A 17,294-nucleotide genomic window follows, 5' to 3' on the forward strand; every position below is an offset into this window, starting at 1 on the left:
CAATGTTCGATTATAAGTTTTTGAAACCCCAGACTTAGACTACTAATTCCTCCCCTTACAATAACTCTATTGTAAGCACACTCTTGAATAACTCTAGTCAAGCACCAAACTGATTCAACTAACTCTAGCTGAACCTTAACGCCACTATGACTAACTCTAGCCAAGTGTTTATAACAAAAGCTTGATAAAAACAAAATACCTACAAAACCCTTCTTGAAGAATTGTAGCTTTACAATGTAGAGATCACAAAGACAAAGACTAGACAACTCTAGGACTCAAAACATCTTCTATTTTTGAGATCTGGTCCTTGAACTTGTCTTAGCTTTGTTCTTGAATGCACCAAGAGAACTGTGGCGGCTGCACTTTTATAGATCTAGATCTAGGTTTTCAAATGATGAGTTAAACAATGCCAACATGTTGTTTAAATAGGAACTCAAAATGCAGAGCATGTATGGTCATGGAGGTGGCATGCAGACTGATAGTAGACGCTATTAATCGGTCTTTTTCTTTTAGCGCACATGCACCGTGTATGGCATGGTACCGTCGCCGGAATGAGTTGTCACAGCCTTATAGTCGTTGTAAAGTACAAAGGTCGTGGGACTTGATCAAGGACCTGGTCCTTGGCATGTTTATCAAATCATCAAAACTATGAGATGTCATAACTCATCAGCTTGCACTGAAAATTTGGGTTCCTCCGTCAGCAAATTACATTTTGAACATGACAATAATAAAAGATAGATACTAGCATCATCGACATACTCGCTGCTACATGGGTTAGTGAAGCCATCATAGTCAACACTCCTAATCAGAATCATAATAGCAATCATCAACATAATATATATACTGATCATGATAGTCGTCCCAGAAGCCGAAGACGTCATCGTAGTCATCATTAGCATTATTGGAGAACAAAGATCTGCATTCATCGTCAGCAAAAAGGTAATGCAAAATCTCATAATATAGAATCTGTTGTCTACATCTTCTTCCTAAATCCCCTTCAAGATCGATATAACGGCAGCCCGCAAGTCAAGCGATTGAAGGTGCGGACTGCCATCAAGAATGGCTTGCACTCCTTCATTTGTCAAGTTATTATCAATGAGAGCAAGGTGCCGCAATTCAGGCATGAATTGCATACTTCTGACAATAGCTAAAGCTTTATCATTATCTTGTGATGGTAGATATCTCAGTAAACCAAATGGATCGGGGTGCAATATAAATGACTTGAGCAGAGGGCAAGAATGACCAATAATTTCTATATCATCTTTACTAATTAAGGTGAAGTAAATGTGTAACTCCTCCAACAATGGGCAGTTCTTAGCAGCTGCAGCCATACCTTTAAGAAAGTATTCGGGAAACTTGACAAGTCGGAGATGTCTGAGCTGGCTGGACCTGTTAGAAAGGGTAACAAATGATTACCTTAAGAGAACTCCTATTTCAGGGGTGGCAACAAAAAGGAATGAGCAATTACAAGAACACCACAAGGAAAAGGACATCCATACCACCTTTAAGGAAGTATGTTGTTAAAACCATTAGTATAACATTGGCGTTGTTAAACCATTACTATAACATTGGCCAAGATTTCAGAATTAAGGTAGAAAAAATAAAGATATTATTATACGACAATAATCAAAGAATAGCGGAACGAATCATATGCCGGGTGTCTTTATGCCTTTTTGGTGTCGCATCCTGTTAGTTCACTTTTACCATACACAATCGAGCATATTATTAATCCCCAAAACTAAAAGGATTAGCAAATTTCTACCAAATGCTAACCATTTTATGTCATAGAGAAGCGAAAATATACAAAGATAAAGAGAAATATAAATCGCCCACTCTATCACAATTTGTTTGGCACTAATACCACTTGAGAGTTCAAACATTTTAAATCACTTTTCACGATGAAGATTTATCATACTACTTCATGTAGAACTTCTAAATATTAATGTCTAACTACAAGAAAAACAACAATTGCACCTCAATCCCAAGTTCGGGTCAACGTTCTTCAATGCTAGAGGTTCTCTACAATTTCTACAAACATGCAAATCTCTAAACTGTCACGTCCCAACCTCTAAAGTTAAAACCCTGGTGCTCCTGATCCTCCCATCCATTCTCTAAAGTCCGTCCTATGTAACAGTCTTTAAGTATTTTTGTTTACTATGTATTAAAATTTTCTGATCTATAGTAGCTTTGCATAGTTTTTAAGTATTTTTGTTTACTACGTATTAAAATTTTCTGATCTAAAGTAGTTTTGCATAGTTTTAAATATATATATTTGATTCCTAGAGAATCGAGAAATGACATTATGAATGCAAACCTCACCATTCCTTTCAACAAAAGGTTTCGAGAAGTAATATGCCAAAGGGTGGTGTATGCAAGTAAGCAATTGAGCATATTATTAATAGCCCAAAGGTGAGAAGACAATCACATTTTGACCATATATTAATAGAAAAAGAGTACCTCTCAGGACAATGCATTCTGGAAATGGACTCTATGCTAGTTACAAATATGTTAATAAAAGAGAATGCCAACAACCTCAAGCTAAAAAATATTATTGAAGATACCTTGGCACTGATAGAATCTAAAGAAGTGGTTATCAATCATTGCTATGGGGAAACTAACAGAGTTGCCGATTATCTTGCAAAGCTTGGTAACTCTGGATGTTCCTCTCATTATTCATGATGCAAATCAGTTGCGTAGAGGGGCTGCTGGACCTTACATGTTGGATAAGAGACAGTTGCCCAGTGTTAGATTAAGATATGACAAAGCCAACTTTTTTGTTAGTTAGATGTATAGGTCAATTTTGTCTCAGAGAATGTGACTATTGTAATTAATATTCTCTTTGTTGCTAGCATTGCTTGCAATCTGTTTTTGTATATTAGGGGTAAGGTCTAGTCACCCCATTTATTGTCTTTAATAATAATATACAACTCTACCGGGATTCATCCTGGAGAAAAGAAAAATTAAAACAGAGTACCTCTCAGCAATATAGTTGAGCTTGTCCTCGTTACCAAAATACTCTATGCTGACTTTAAGTAACTGGCCTTGGCTACGATCCATCGCGCAATCCGACATATGTTGTCCAACACCCTAGGCATTTTTAAATTATCACCGTCGTCATATTTCAAGTCAACAACACGCCACATAGCGGGGTCATGGCACACCTTCCACCAGGCAGTACAAACTCTTTGTGCACAATTCAGTATCTCTATCTTTCCCAGCCGCTGCAGAATGTCCATCGTGATTTCCAACGGAAGCTCTACCCACGGTGGCGATAACGGTTGTGGTGTAACTGTGGATAAAGATGACGCTTCCATGTTTTCCTATTCTTTAGGCATGTTTCTTTTCTTCTCAAGCTTTTTAGGGTTTTAATATTTTTCTCGACAGGGAAAGAGGCTGCCGAACTAGGAAGAAGTGCAAGTGCAAAAGAAGTTCTCCAAATACAAAGCCACACGAAAATATTTCCTGTGTTTTAGAGACGTTTGGACATCAAGAATGTCACGCCCCGAACTATGGCCTGGGCGTAACACGACGCTCGGTGCCTAACTGCATGTGACCGAGAAAACCCATAGGCTGGCTGAATCAACACGTGATATCAAAACATGCAATCATAAAGAATAAACTAACATATGTTGATCTACTAAAAAGTCTGGCTGAATATCAAAACATGCGGAAATACTGGTTTAAGTCTGAACATCTGAATATATATATATATATATATATATATGCGGAAATACTGGTTTAAGTCTGAACATCTGAATAAATAGCCAATAAGGCTAAAACATAAAAGTTTGCTAATATCTGACTAACTAGACTATATCTATGAAGCCTCTAAAGACGACGGTAGCCTAACCGTCGGGAAGACCGGCTAGATAACACCCGAGGAACCGGGCACACCAATAGCTGATACGAGTGGGTCCTAGCTAGCTGGATCGTCAACCTGTATGTCATTGCCTGCATCGCGAAATGCAGGCCCCCAAGCAATAAAAGCTACATCAACACATTTGAATTGTACTAGTATGTAAAGCAACTGAAAGAAAGAATATAAGTACTGAAACTAAAACTGAAACTGAACTAAACAGGAAAGTAAGAGTCTGAAGTACTCCCTTTTCTGAATGAAGAATCACACAAAACTGTAAATATAACTGTGGCTGATATGCTCAAATTAAACCTAAATTATGGCATAAGGCGGTCGGTGTCAAATATAGTAACCCAACTAGGTTGGGGTCAAATCCCACAGGGAATAAAGTGTGAAATAAATACTAATCATATATTTTACTAATCTCTAAAGACTTTAGTTCTATTCCGACTAGTGTAGAAAAAAGGATTTTGGTTTGTATTCGCTATTTTGAATTATTTGGAATTTGTTTGGATTAAAAGAACCAAAGTTGTGTCCCCACTGTGATTAGATGTTATGCTATAGGTATCAATATGATATATTTCTAATGGGTCGTAGTTTTGTATGCACTTAATCTCTAATGCACTTCCTAATATTTTCCAATAGTTAGAAAGTATTTCTTTTCATGATTTTCCCAAATATAGAAAAGTTGCAAGTAAGACCGATTAAATATGCCAAGTAGAACTCTTCTTATCCTAAGTGAGTTCATTAAACGAGGGTTAGCGCCCTAAGTCCTTGTTATTTATTTCAACTCAAACCCTAGTTCATCTTTCCAAACAAAACTAGGGTTTGTGCATAAGTAAGTGTTTGCAACCACTAACTAACAATGAATATGAAAATAATAAAACACATCACAACCCATTATATATATATGCAATGTTAGACACCCATTACATAACACCCATCATTTGGGTCCACAACTTTGATTAACGAAACTACTCACACATATTGGTCACAAAAGTAGTAAGCAATAATAGAGACATAAAGCTTACAAAGTGTAATAAAGATGGTGGAAATAGAATCTTTTTGTCTTCACTAAGCTCCAAAAGTGGTGTATTCAATGCTCACCCACCAATGGAACTAATATTAAATGTTGGAGAAAAATCAGATGTTGAACAAAAACCTAAAATGTTCTTTAAATAGGCTCCAAAAATGAACAACAACAGTTGACAAAATTGCCCCTGGTGGCAAGATCGACGGACCGTCGATCAGTTCGACGATCCGTCGATGCCTCCGTCCTTTGTTTCTTCAGTTATATGATCTATTCTACGGTGTTGTCGACCAGTTCGACACTCCGTCGAGTCTTCCGTCTTTCTCTCTTCTTGTTGACAAATCTTTTCGACGATACAAACGATGAAACGTCGATCAGTTCGACTCTTCGTCGATGCCTCCGTCCTTTTCCCTCTTCAGCTAAGATCATCACTGGAAAATTGAATTTATTGACGCTTCAAAGGACGGTCCATCGATTAATCGACGGAACGTCGAATCTTCATTTTTGGGTATTTTTTCCTTTGTTTTTGCTTTTGGGCCATCGTATTCCTAAAACACAACAAAATCACATTAAACTGACCCAGACTTACTTGAAAACAACCAAAATTCATAGTAGAAAGGTGTCGAATGTGCCACAAATCCGCGGCACATCAATACCCCCAACTTAGAATCTTTGCTTGTCCTCAAGCAAGTCAAACTAAACAACTACAAAATAAAAACTACAACTAAACTAAAAGAAAGTAAAAGTATCTACAATGGTGATTGTTCATAACTACCGGCATGTGCATTTTCAAGTCAACTCCCTCTTTTCTCATTTCAAAACAAAGTTCTTTCCTAATAACTTGTTAGAATTGATTATGGCGTTTCAATCAATGACATCACATTATCAGAAGTATCTATGCACACGAGTGTTCACCATTATGCCCTCACTTAGACCAAAGAATCTCCCACAAACAATTTTAAGATAAGAATAGGGACAAGGATAAATGAGAATAGAAAGCACTCACGCTCACAAAGAAGTTCATGATTTACAAGTGTAGATACCATATGCTTGCCCTTAATTTCAATGCCTAACACTTTCGGATGGTTCAGTTGTGATCACTATAGGACTTGTTCTTGGGTTGTAATGTAGGCTCGGGGACGGGTAGGATACTTATTTGGGAATTAGTGACTCATCCTCCTCGACACTACACATTCTCACTTTTTGCACGCCCATTCTATTCATTCTTCAACTCATGACTAAGATGTGATTTTATTCTTACTAGAATTTACAATCTTTTTATGAGACAAATTTTTAAATATATATATATATATATTTTTATTTTTATTTTTTTATATATCACTTTTCTCAAATTTAATCCGCTACCACATCTAGTTCTCGACTATGTAAATCACACACCCTAGCTTTAGGCTCTTAGCCTCTACTTCACACATATAACACCCCCCAACTTAGGCGATTTACCTCTTTTCTCTCGTAGTGTCAAGGAGGGAACGGGTGCAAAGATGGAATTAATTCATGAAGAGGGGAAAAGGTTTGTTACGGCTAATCAAGAAAAAAAAAGTCAAAGGCTCAAAAAGGGGGAACTAGTGATATTCATATAGAACGGGTTTTGGGCTTTTTAAGGCTAAGTGACTATTTACAAGGAAAGCCTCTGATCACTTCACAACCAACTATCCTAAGCAATATAGCATAACTTACTAGGCAAGTTCTAGATCCACATATGCCCACAATGAACAAAAGAAAGTTCTCACATGCACAATGGCATAAGGATTTGAACACTCAACTCATACACACTCTAATATCTATGATGTCATAAAAAAAAACCCATACATGTCAATTCATTACAACTTATGATAAGCAATAAACTTTTGGAGGGGTCAATTTCAAATGATTTCATTTCCAAGTTCAAAAATACCCTTTTCATTCCAATTTGTTCTCAAAATCCATGCCATAAGTTCAAAATCCAACAACCACTAAAGTCACAATTACTCTAAGCAAGATTTAACACATAGATATACTACAAGATACATTAGGTTACCCCACACTACAAGATACATCAGGTTACCCCACCCCCAGTAAAAAAGAGGGTGCATTATCCCTAATGCATCAAAATCATACCATCGCCCAATGGTGGAAGGGCCGATCTGAGATGCTCTAATCGTGCTTGCTCTATATATATATATATATAGTGTCTCTCTGCGTCGGTGCGAATGGAAACCTCTATTGCGGCTCGGTGGACCCGGAGGTGGAGGCGGATCGGCCACTGTGTACCTTGTTGGGATAGCACTAATGCTGGAAGATGCTCCTGTGAACCTCGTGTCTAGGCATAACTGACGAATATTCTCCTGAAACCCGAGGTCCTTATCCTCATCATCATCATCCTTGTCATCATCAACAGCCAATGTCTCAGTCCTCTTTCTCTTGAGACTTTCCCTAGTCTCATCTTTAGTCACCAAGTCAACTACTTTGATCAAATCTGAAATGCTAGCGACTGGCGCAGGTGGTGTCGGATCATCCACAATAACCTGCTCTCGTGCACGAAATGCCCTGATATCAGCTCTAAGCTGGTTAAGCTCGGTCTTCAAATCTCCCGAAGTACCATTCCCACTCTTCTTCTCAATAGTGAGTATCTGCATCTCTAAACAGTCAAGTCTCGCATTCATCCTGGTGTGATGCCTCTCCATAGCCTCCTGAAGAGGCTCTAACTCTGGTGCAATCTCTTTGTGAACAAACCTACCCAACTGCTGTAATATCCGGGTCACTTGCTGATCAGCTCGCTCTGCCTTGATGGTAAACTCTCTGAAGTTCGCTCTGTTGAGGACAAAGATATCCTTGGAGGCTGATGCTGCGGTTGAAGGAGGAATAGGAGCTGAAGTTGGGACAGCAGGCAGAGGTAGGGCCTCTGAAGAAGTGGTAGCATCGGTACGGATGGTGTGGAAACGTGGCTTTGTGGAAGGGCCCTCGGTGCCCGGATCAGCGTGCGTTCGTGTGCACCGAATCTATAACATGCTCGGTCTCATCATCGGAAGCTCTAGCGGTGAAGTACTAGTGGTCTGAGATGTACGGAGTGTCTCATCCCTACTCCGTGTGATATCATACACCTTCGCTGCTGGGAGAGTGGTGGCGAAGGTCTCAATGTGTCTCATCTGGGCCATCCTGCACAACTGTGTGATAAGGCACGGGAATATCAATGTTGTTGCCTCATGTGGTACTCGTGCCCGAATGGCTCTACTGATCACCTCTCCCAAATTCATCGGGTATCTGGATAGCATTACAGCCACAACCACTGCTCTATCCGGTGTGAGTATGTTATCTGCTCCCGTCGGCAGAATGCAATATATGACGAAACTCCACCAGAATTTAGCTTCGAAGCTAATATCAGCCTAATATATCTTTGTAGATAAGCTACTCAACTATGGTGCCCTGTCTGCCGGACCCCGAGCCATCATTATTGCAAACCATTCTCTCACAGAGCGCTCCGCTCTTCTTTCAAATTTATCATCATATTCCACTGTGGCTGGCTCAACGAAGTCATCTCCAAAATAAAACCCGTTGATTGTGCGGGCAGAGATATCAACATGCACACCTCGAACATACATTGTATCTAACGGAGGGGCGGCTTTTAAAGCTTTTTTTTTCTTGTGTCGCTTCTTTAGTAGCACTCTGTAGGTGGCATAGAATTCCCGAACCATGGTCGGGCAGTAGTCCCCTGGAGGCTATGTGAATGCCTCTAAATGATAGTGCTGGATGAGATCAGTAATCCGAGGGTAACTCTCTAATCCGCACATACTGATTTTCTCTTCTTCTTGAATATTCCTCCTCGGATTACCTCCGGTGACTGTAGTCGCCCCCCTTATGTAGTACTTTCTGCACCCATTATAAGGAAATCGGATTGCAGCTACCTCCCTTTTCTGCAGCCGCATCTGCTATTGTTCCTCATCTGAATTCAGTTGAGGAGTGGCTTGTTGCTCTGTTGCTACCTCGCTAGCACTAGCGGGTGTGGAGGATGACTCCCCCTCTTCAGACGAGGAGGAGTCTGGGACAGGTGATGCTGTACGAGGAGTGGTGGTTCATGCTCTCTTTGTAGTCGTTGGTACCACCTCCTCACGTGCAGAGTTGGAGGGTTCATCTCTAAGAGCAAGGGTCGATTGTCCCCGACCTTGGCCTTTTTTGGGACCACCACCCTTCTTGACTGAATTCTTTGGAGGCATATCTGCAAAAAGAACACCCTTCGTCGTTGAGACAACCATACAAATATAGAAAAACTAGGAAAAGATGCAAAACATGTGAGAATCTTAAAACTGCCAGTGGTTCCGTCGAACTGCTCGAAGAAACGTCGAACAGATCGACAGAGCGTTGAAGTGTTCATCGAAGAGTGACAATCAGAAGGACGGTCCGTCGAATCTATCAATGGGCCGTCAATCTCACCGTCGATCTAACTTTGGTCACTGTAATTTGTAAATTATTGACGGTGGAAAGGACGCTCTGTCGATTGATTCGACAGATCGTCGAGTCCACCGTCGAGTTAGTTTTGCCCCAACCTATTGTGAGGAATCATTCGACGTTAAGTAGGATGGTTCGTCGAGTGAATCGACGGACCGTCGAACTTAGAGTCGCATGGACTTGCTTACTTTGGTGCTCAATTGAACAGTATGTACATCTACTCAATACGATCCTCGGGTAGTGGTGCAAACCCTCTCATAATTGGGGTTACTTAGACTTCACCCAATATTGGCTCGGGATAGATTATGGAAAACAATTGGCGAGCAAAACAACTCTTTGGTCGTAATGCCCTCCAAGCCAAAGTTTCAAACAACACATCATTCCACACTTAGGCATTTTATCAAACAGGTGGCGGGCAAAACAACAATAATTTCATGAATGAGGTATGTTTGTCGTAATGCCCTCCGACTAAATGGAAGACGATGCACTCGCTCTAACGAGTCTCAATTCTCAGCAAGCAGTTATACCCAATGAATCACACATCCAAACAAACTACTAGCAAAAATAAACTAACAACAACAATACATGGAAGTCGAAGCAAACAACTAGTATGAACATATGAATAAGCAATGCATGATCTAGCATACCTTAAAATTGAAAGAAGACTTGATTTCAGCACTTAAGAAATGATCAACAGACAAAGAGCCACTACTAGTGTTACAACACTACAGAATGAGAGAACAAACAAGAGAGAGAATGATGGTTAATGAGAGGAATGGTGGTTAATGGGTGTATTTAAGAGAGGGAAAAATGGGGTAACGGTTGGGTAACAGTTATGGGAGTGGGAAAGGTGGAGGAGGAGTGAAAATTTGAAAAGAAGAAATGGGGAGAAAGAGAGGGGCGTCGGGTTGTATAAAAATTTGATAACCCTAACTGACGCGTTAAAAGGACGGAACGTCGAATGGTTCGACGTTTCGTTGAGTGCAACGTCATTTGCTTCCCTTTTTTTTCTTTTTTTTTTTAAATGCAAAGGAGAAAAACGCCCATCGAATTTATCGTCGATCAGTTCGATGGAGCGTCAAACCTGTCGTTGAAGGGTCATAATTTCCAGTGGCGAATCTTTCATGTGGTCCATTTTGATGGCGCATTCTACGGCTCGTCGAACATATCGACAGTCCATCGAATGCGCATCGTTCATCTGATTCCTTGGCAATTTCTCCATTCAACACTTAGGTTCCTAGACACAACAACAAACATCAAAACAACACAAGAACAAAACCAATGAATCGAAAAACATAATGCGAAAATAAACATGGGTTGCTTCCCAAGAAGGACACAATTTAACATCGCGGCACGACGTAATACCATTTTTGGTGTCAAGGTCCGGTGCTATGTTTCAACCGGTGAGCATTAACAATCTTGTCCCCATCAACCATCCAATGGTAGTGCTTTACCCGATGGTTATTCACCTTGAAAGTACAAGTCCCATCTTCGGACTTCAATTCTATCGAACTATTGGGTGAAACACTCACCAAAGCAAAAGGGCCGAACTACTTGGATTTCAATTTGCTTGGAAAGAGCTTCAACCTTGAATTGAATAGCAACACCGAATCACCCGGTTGAAAATCTCTCTTCAAAAGTTTGACATCATGATAATGCTTCATCTTTTCTTTATACAATGCCGCACTCTCATAGGCATGATACCGAAACTCATCCATTTCATTCATTTGAAACAACCGCAACTTGGCCGCTTCGTCCCAGTCCATGTTCAATTTTTTTTAATGCCCACAAAGCGTTGTGCTCAAGTTCAACCGGTAGATGGCAAGTTTTTCCAAACACCAATCGATAAGGAGAAGTAAATATGGGTGTCTTGAATGCCGTTCTATAAGCCCAAAGAGCATCATCAAGCTTTAATGACCAATCGGTTCTATTTGCATTAACTATCTTAGCTAAGATACTTTTTATCTCCCGATTGGAGACTTCGACTTGCCCACTAGTTTGGGGATGGTAAAGAGTTGCCACCCTATGCTTCACTCCATACTTCTCCATGAGATTAGTGAATTGCTTGTTGAAAAAGTGAGTGCCACCATCACTAATGATTGCCCTAGGAGTGCCAAACCTTGTGAATATGTTCTTTTTGAGAAAATTTGTGACACTCTTGCCGTCATTGTTGGGCAATGCTACCGCTTCGATCTACTTGGACACATAGTCAACCGCAACAAGGATGCACTGCATACCACGAGAACTCACAAATGGGCCCATAAAGTCGATGCCCCACAGATCAAAGAGTTCAACCTCCATGAAAAAATTCATTGGCATTTCGTGCTTTCTCTCTGGTGCGCCCCAAGGTGAGACACTTGGCCTTATAAATCCCTTGTCAAGGACATCTTTCAACTGGACTTTTAACTCTTTCAATTCTGCTGGGGCCATTCTATACGGTGGAATAGATATCGGCTTAGTGCCGGAAAGTAGATCAATCCCAAAGTCAATCTCTCTATCAGGAGAGACTCCGGGTAGATCCTCTGGAAACACTTATAGGAACTCACTAACAATGGGTACTGACTGGAGGGTCAGAGGTAGGGTATCTGCATTCTTGAATCGAACTAAGTGGTAAATGTACCCCTTAGAAATCATCTTTCTTGCTTTAAGATAGGAAATAAATCTACCTTTAGGTATGGCTGAATTACCCTTTCATTCTATGAGTCCGTCGGGAAAATTGAAGGTTACTGTTTTGGTTCTACAACCCACTGAGGCATAACAAGACTCTAACCAATGCATTCCCATAATTACATCGAAGTCTACCATCTCTAATTCTATTAAATCTGCTATGGTTTTGTGATGATAGACTAACACTGGATAGCCCCTATAAATACGTCTAGCTATAACTGATTCCCCAAATTTCTTAGCAATATAAGGGGGTACATAAGATAGAGTGGATCTTGGATCCATAAGAGCAAAAACATCGAAGGTGAAGACTGTTAGCATACCTGTGACAATGTCGCCACGAGTCTTTGTATCCAGACGTCCTGACAGTGCATACAGACCGTTTTGACCACCGCCCATATTTCCAGACTTTACCGTCCCACGCCCCTGCTAGGCTTGGGAATTTCGAGGAGTTACTGAATTAGTAGACTGAGCTATATTACCGTTACCTCCGGTATTCTGTCTTGCTGACGGACAATCCCATAGAAAGTGACCTGGCTGACCACACCCAAAACAACCATCCATGCCCAAACGGCATACTCCTGAGTGCTTCTTATCACAAGTGGTGCAAGTAGGATATTGGAAACCACGGTCGGTCACGCTGGCCTGTGACGGTGAGCTTGCTGTTCCAAAGTTTCGGCCTTTCTAATTAAACTTGGACCACTGAGATGGAGTTCTAGCTGTAGAGGGAGCAGGTCCTGATGACATATTCTTAAAGAACTATCGATTCCCACCTCCTTGAGATCCTCCCTGATTGAAATTACCAGCAGACTTAGCCCTCTTGTTGAATTCTCTATCTTTCTGCTTCTGCAGGTACCTTACACAAATGCCAGTATCATGAAAATAGTCATCTTGTCGTTCTGAGCAGCTGTATTGGCATCCCTATGCAATTCAAGTTTAAGCCCAAGTACAATCCTCCTAACTGCAGCCCTCATATTAGGAACCATGTGAGGACCATGTCTGGACAATGACACGAACTTGAGATAATAGTCCTGAACAGTCATGTCATTCTGCCTTAGGTTCTCAAACTCAGTAGCCTTTGCTTCCCTGACTTCGATTGGCATAAAGTGCTCAATGAAAGCGTCTGCAAATTCATCCCAAGTCGCAGAAGGTGCATCCTCCCCTCGGGACTGTTTCCATGTCTCATATCAAATATGGGCCACATTCTTGTAGCTAGAAAGCTCCAAATTCTGCTGCTTCTGTATCAGTAGCATGCATTATACGAAATACTTTTTGGATCCCATCAATGAAATTCGGCGGATCCTCATCCTTCTTTGACCCTATGAACACTGGCGGCTTCATCCGCAGAAACTCCTAAGTCCCAGAACTGTTCGACCCATTACTAGCACCTAAGCTAGGGGTCTTTTTTGTCGCTGGGCCTGGTTTGCTAAAATCTGAGTGACAGCTGAATAGCTCCCCTAACATCCGCGTTCGAAGCATTGGGAGGTGTAGCTGTAGCATTAGCTGGGGCGGCTTCCTGAGCCTGAGTGTTCTCTTCTGTAGCTGTATCAACGGTAGCCCTCTGGCTAGTAGATATATTCCTCTTGTTGTACTTTCTTTTCGGAGCCATTTCTGAAATACGTAATTCGCATGAGTTAGAAGAATTCCTAAAAGTACTGCTCTAACTGCACGAACTAGAGTATGAAAGAAGTGAAACAAATCCTGAATGTCTTGGTGGTCAACTGTTTATATGTGTGGGGCCCTCACACATATAAAGGCGACCCCACTAGACACGGCTTCATAGACTCCCTAAGACACTTGAACCTAGTGCTCTGATATCAAGCTTTGTCACATCCCGAACCATGGCCTTAGCGTAACACGGCACTCGGTGCCTAACTGCATGTGACCGAACGAACCCATAGGCTGCTGAATCAATATGTGATATCAAAGCATGCAATAATAAGGAAATAAGACTAACACATGCTGATCTACTAATAAGTTTGACTGAATATATATTAAATGCGAAAATATTGGTTTAAGTCTGAACATCTGAATAAATAGCCAACAAGGCTAATACATAAAAGACTGCTAATATCTGACTGACTGGACTATGTCTATAAAGCCTCTAAAGAATATTGAAAGATACTGTCTAAAACTGGAAAGACTAAAAGCAGGATAACGCCCCGAAGGAATTGGGGCTCACCAAGCAGCTGATACGAGTAGTCCTGGCTAGCTGGATGACATCAGCACATTTGAATTGTACTGGTAGGTAAAGCATCTGAAAGAAGAAATATAAGTACTGAAACTGAGCCAAATAGGAAAGTACGAATCTGAAGTACTCTCTGCTCTGATTGAAGAATCACCTGTATAACTGTAAATATAAACTGTGGCCTAGGGCCCAAATAATGTGCACAAAAACCGTGGCCTCAGGCTTAAGTAATACATATGCATAAACTATGGCCTAGGGCCCAAAAATACAGATACAGGTGTTCAACATCAAACAATTCATGATACTGAGATTGAGATATACTGATAGCATGATAATTGTTTCTGATTATGGAACTTAAGCCAATAACTGTTTACACACTGACTTAGAATCATGTGATGACAATACACAAGTCTATAATGATTACTTACTGGGTTCATGATAGTCAGAATGATAAATATGAACGAATTATGAAACTATATCCCTAGAAGATGGAAGTTCTACAATATATCATGAAACTAGGGCAAAACTATATTCTGAGTCAATTCTTGATGAGCATGAATAATGAGGTGTAGGGAGAATCATGAACGTTCCCTAACGTAGATAGTTAGCCTCACATACCTGTATATGCTCCAAACTTTGCAAGAAAGGTCTGAACTTTGAAAAGGATCCCAAAAGGCTAAGTCTTGAACCCTTATATAGGTTTTCTTAAAAACCCTAGGTTAAGAAAAATGAATTCTTGCTTAATGTTCATAAATGTATGTTAGAATCTACTTGGAATAGGCTACGATTGCTTACCTTAGTGTTCTTGGTGATGGAGGAGGAAAGCAGGTCGTTCTAGGGTTCAGGAATTTGAAAAATAATAAAATAAGGTTGAGTCTGTGTATTTATATTATTCACTAAAGCGGATGAAGTATGGATGCAAAGTATATCCCGTACTTTGAAGTACGGGCCGCACCTTGTGGCCCATACCTGGAATGTCAAATTCCAGTGAGTAGTTAATTTCCCTGGTGAAGTGCGGGCGCCAGGTACGTCCCGTACTTTGAAGTACGGGCTGTACCTTGTGCCCCGTACCTAGAATGTCAAATTCGAGTGAGTAACTATTTTTCCTGTTGAAGAATGGGACAAAAGTACGTCCTATCCTTCCAAGTGCGTCTCGCACTTGAAGTATGACCTGTACTTGACCTGAAATTTCCAGTTTCCAGCTCCAATACTTCTGTCTGATTTTCTATGTCTAGAATCATGGTCAAAGCTTAGTTGAAGGTCTGCGGTGTAACAAGTATAATGCTGCCTGCCATTTACAAGTAAACAACCGTTAGCACCTAACCATTGTCTCATTCAACAACCTTGAGGACAAGGTTGATTTCAAGCGGGATGGATTGTAATGAACCCGAGGCACATGGGAAGAACGTGACAATTCCCTCTCATATATATACACGGGGATTAGCTTAAAATGGTTATGCGTGAAATTTGCTATTGCTAATTCTCTCTCTTCATATCTCTGTTCTCTCTTTCTCTCCTCTTTCCTCTTCTTCTTCTCTATTCAATTCCTCCATTTTTACATAATTCTCCACTTCCATTGCAAGGAATTATCACAGCTTAGAAACATTTATAGTTGGATTAGATTCATTCAATTGCAACCCTATTTGTAATAGACTTGATCGTCTAATAAAATTCCCCAATTTCTGTGTTCGATCTTCTCTTTTACTTCAAGTACATTACAATCAATTTCTAAGTCCATGAATCACAGGTTCAGAAATCATCTAATGTAGCATCAACAACAATATCGGTCAACAATCAACCCATTACAATTTTTGAAAGGTCAAAATTATTAATTTTCTTTTACTTCCATGTTACGACAGGACAATGTCCCAAATCAACGAAGACAAAAACAGAGACCATTGTACAACCCTAAGCAGTACTCCAGCAATTCTGATTATTAAAATAATTACAGAAATGGAAAGTAGAAGAGAAAACTTTCAAAATCATTGAACCACAGTGAGCACTGAACTTTCCAGTTATCAATTTCTACTGACTGCAAATGCTTCAGTAAGTTTGATATGAAAACATTAATTACTAAACTTCAATTTCAGCATTCAAATCAGTCCGACCTATGCATAGAGGTTTAGAACAATCCAAATTTTTTCATTTGTTGGAAAATTTGCTGCATCGCGAAATATCTTTCACGTGCGAGATCAAACAGAAGAAACATTACGATCAAGAAGCATTAAGATCTTACTGAGTTTCCTTTTATTGAACACGAATTAGAGATCAGCTAAATTTCTAGGAGAAATTACGTTGTTGGTAGTTTATTAAGCTATTTATTAATATAGATCAAAACTCACATGTGCTAAGTGAATATCACCAATACGAAATCCTCGACTTAAGGTGTCTAAAACACCTGCTTCAATTCTCTGAGCAGCCTTCTCCTCACCTAGGCCATATATATTTCAAAAGCATAACAACACTGAGCACTGTTTCTAAAGGGTTTGCTTTATCATGCATGTTTAAAGTTAGCTTGTAAAATGTAAGCATATACATATGCAGGGGTGGATCTATGTACAACCGTGGGAGTGCCACGCTACCTGGACGTCTCGGGTGAAATTTTGTATATATATATATGTATGTTTGTATAAGAAATATTATAACTATAGGTCTTGCCACCCGCAGTTACAATCCTGTGCATAGTGCCAGTGGTCACAAGTCAGTATTTCACTGTCGGAGGTCGCAAGTTCGAACCCATATAGATATACTTTTAAAGCTAGTTTAGCTTGTACATACCAACTTCATAATTAGTTCTCCCTGACTACCTGATTAGTAACTTAACTTTGTCTGTGATTGTCAACAGTGGCGGATTCAGGATTTTCATTCAGGGGGTTCGAAAAAACAAATATAAAAAATAATGTTGTTCCTCGGATTAGAACCTGGGACGCTGGAGAGAATTTTGAACACCCTGGACATTTCAAGCTTAGCTTAACCTAACAACCTAATATGAACAGCTAGACGAAAAGTTAAAACTAAAATAAGTACATGTCAGTGGCGGATTCAGGATTTTCATTCAGGGGGTTCGAAAAAACAAACATAAAAAATAATGTTGTCCCTCGGATTCAAACCTG

General features: G+C 40.1%; 1 protein-coding gene across 1 annotated transcript; it reads right to left on the bottom strand.

Moving 5' to 3' along the window:
• Nucleotides 1–801: 801 nt before the first annotated feature.
• Nucleotides 802–3,314, bottom strand: LOC132065999 (putative F-box/LRR-repeat protein 9). The gene is given in 4 exon segments (XM_059459409.1): nucleotides 802–1,019; nucleotides 1,022–1,389; nucleotides 2,975–3,060; nucleotides 3,063–3,314. Coding segments are annotated over 4 exon segments (924 nt in total).
• Nucleotides 3,315–17,294: the final 13,980 nt, after the last annotated feature.

Source organism: Lycium ferocissimum, chromosome 1, assembly GCF_029784015.1.
Source record: "Lycium ferocissimum isolate CSIRO_LF1 chromosome 1, AGI_CSIRO_Lferr_CH_V1, whole genome shotgun sequence".
NCBI lineage: Eukaryota > Viridiplantae > Streptophyta > Magnoliopsida > Solanales > Solanaceae > Lycium > Lycium ferocissimum.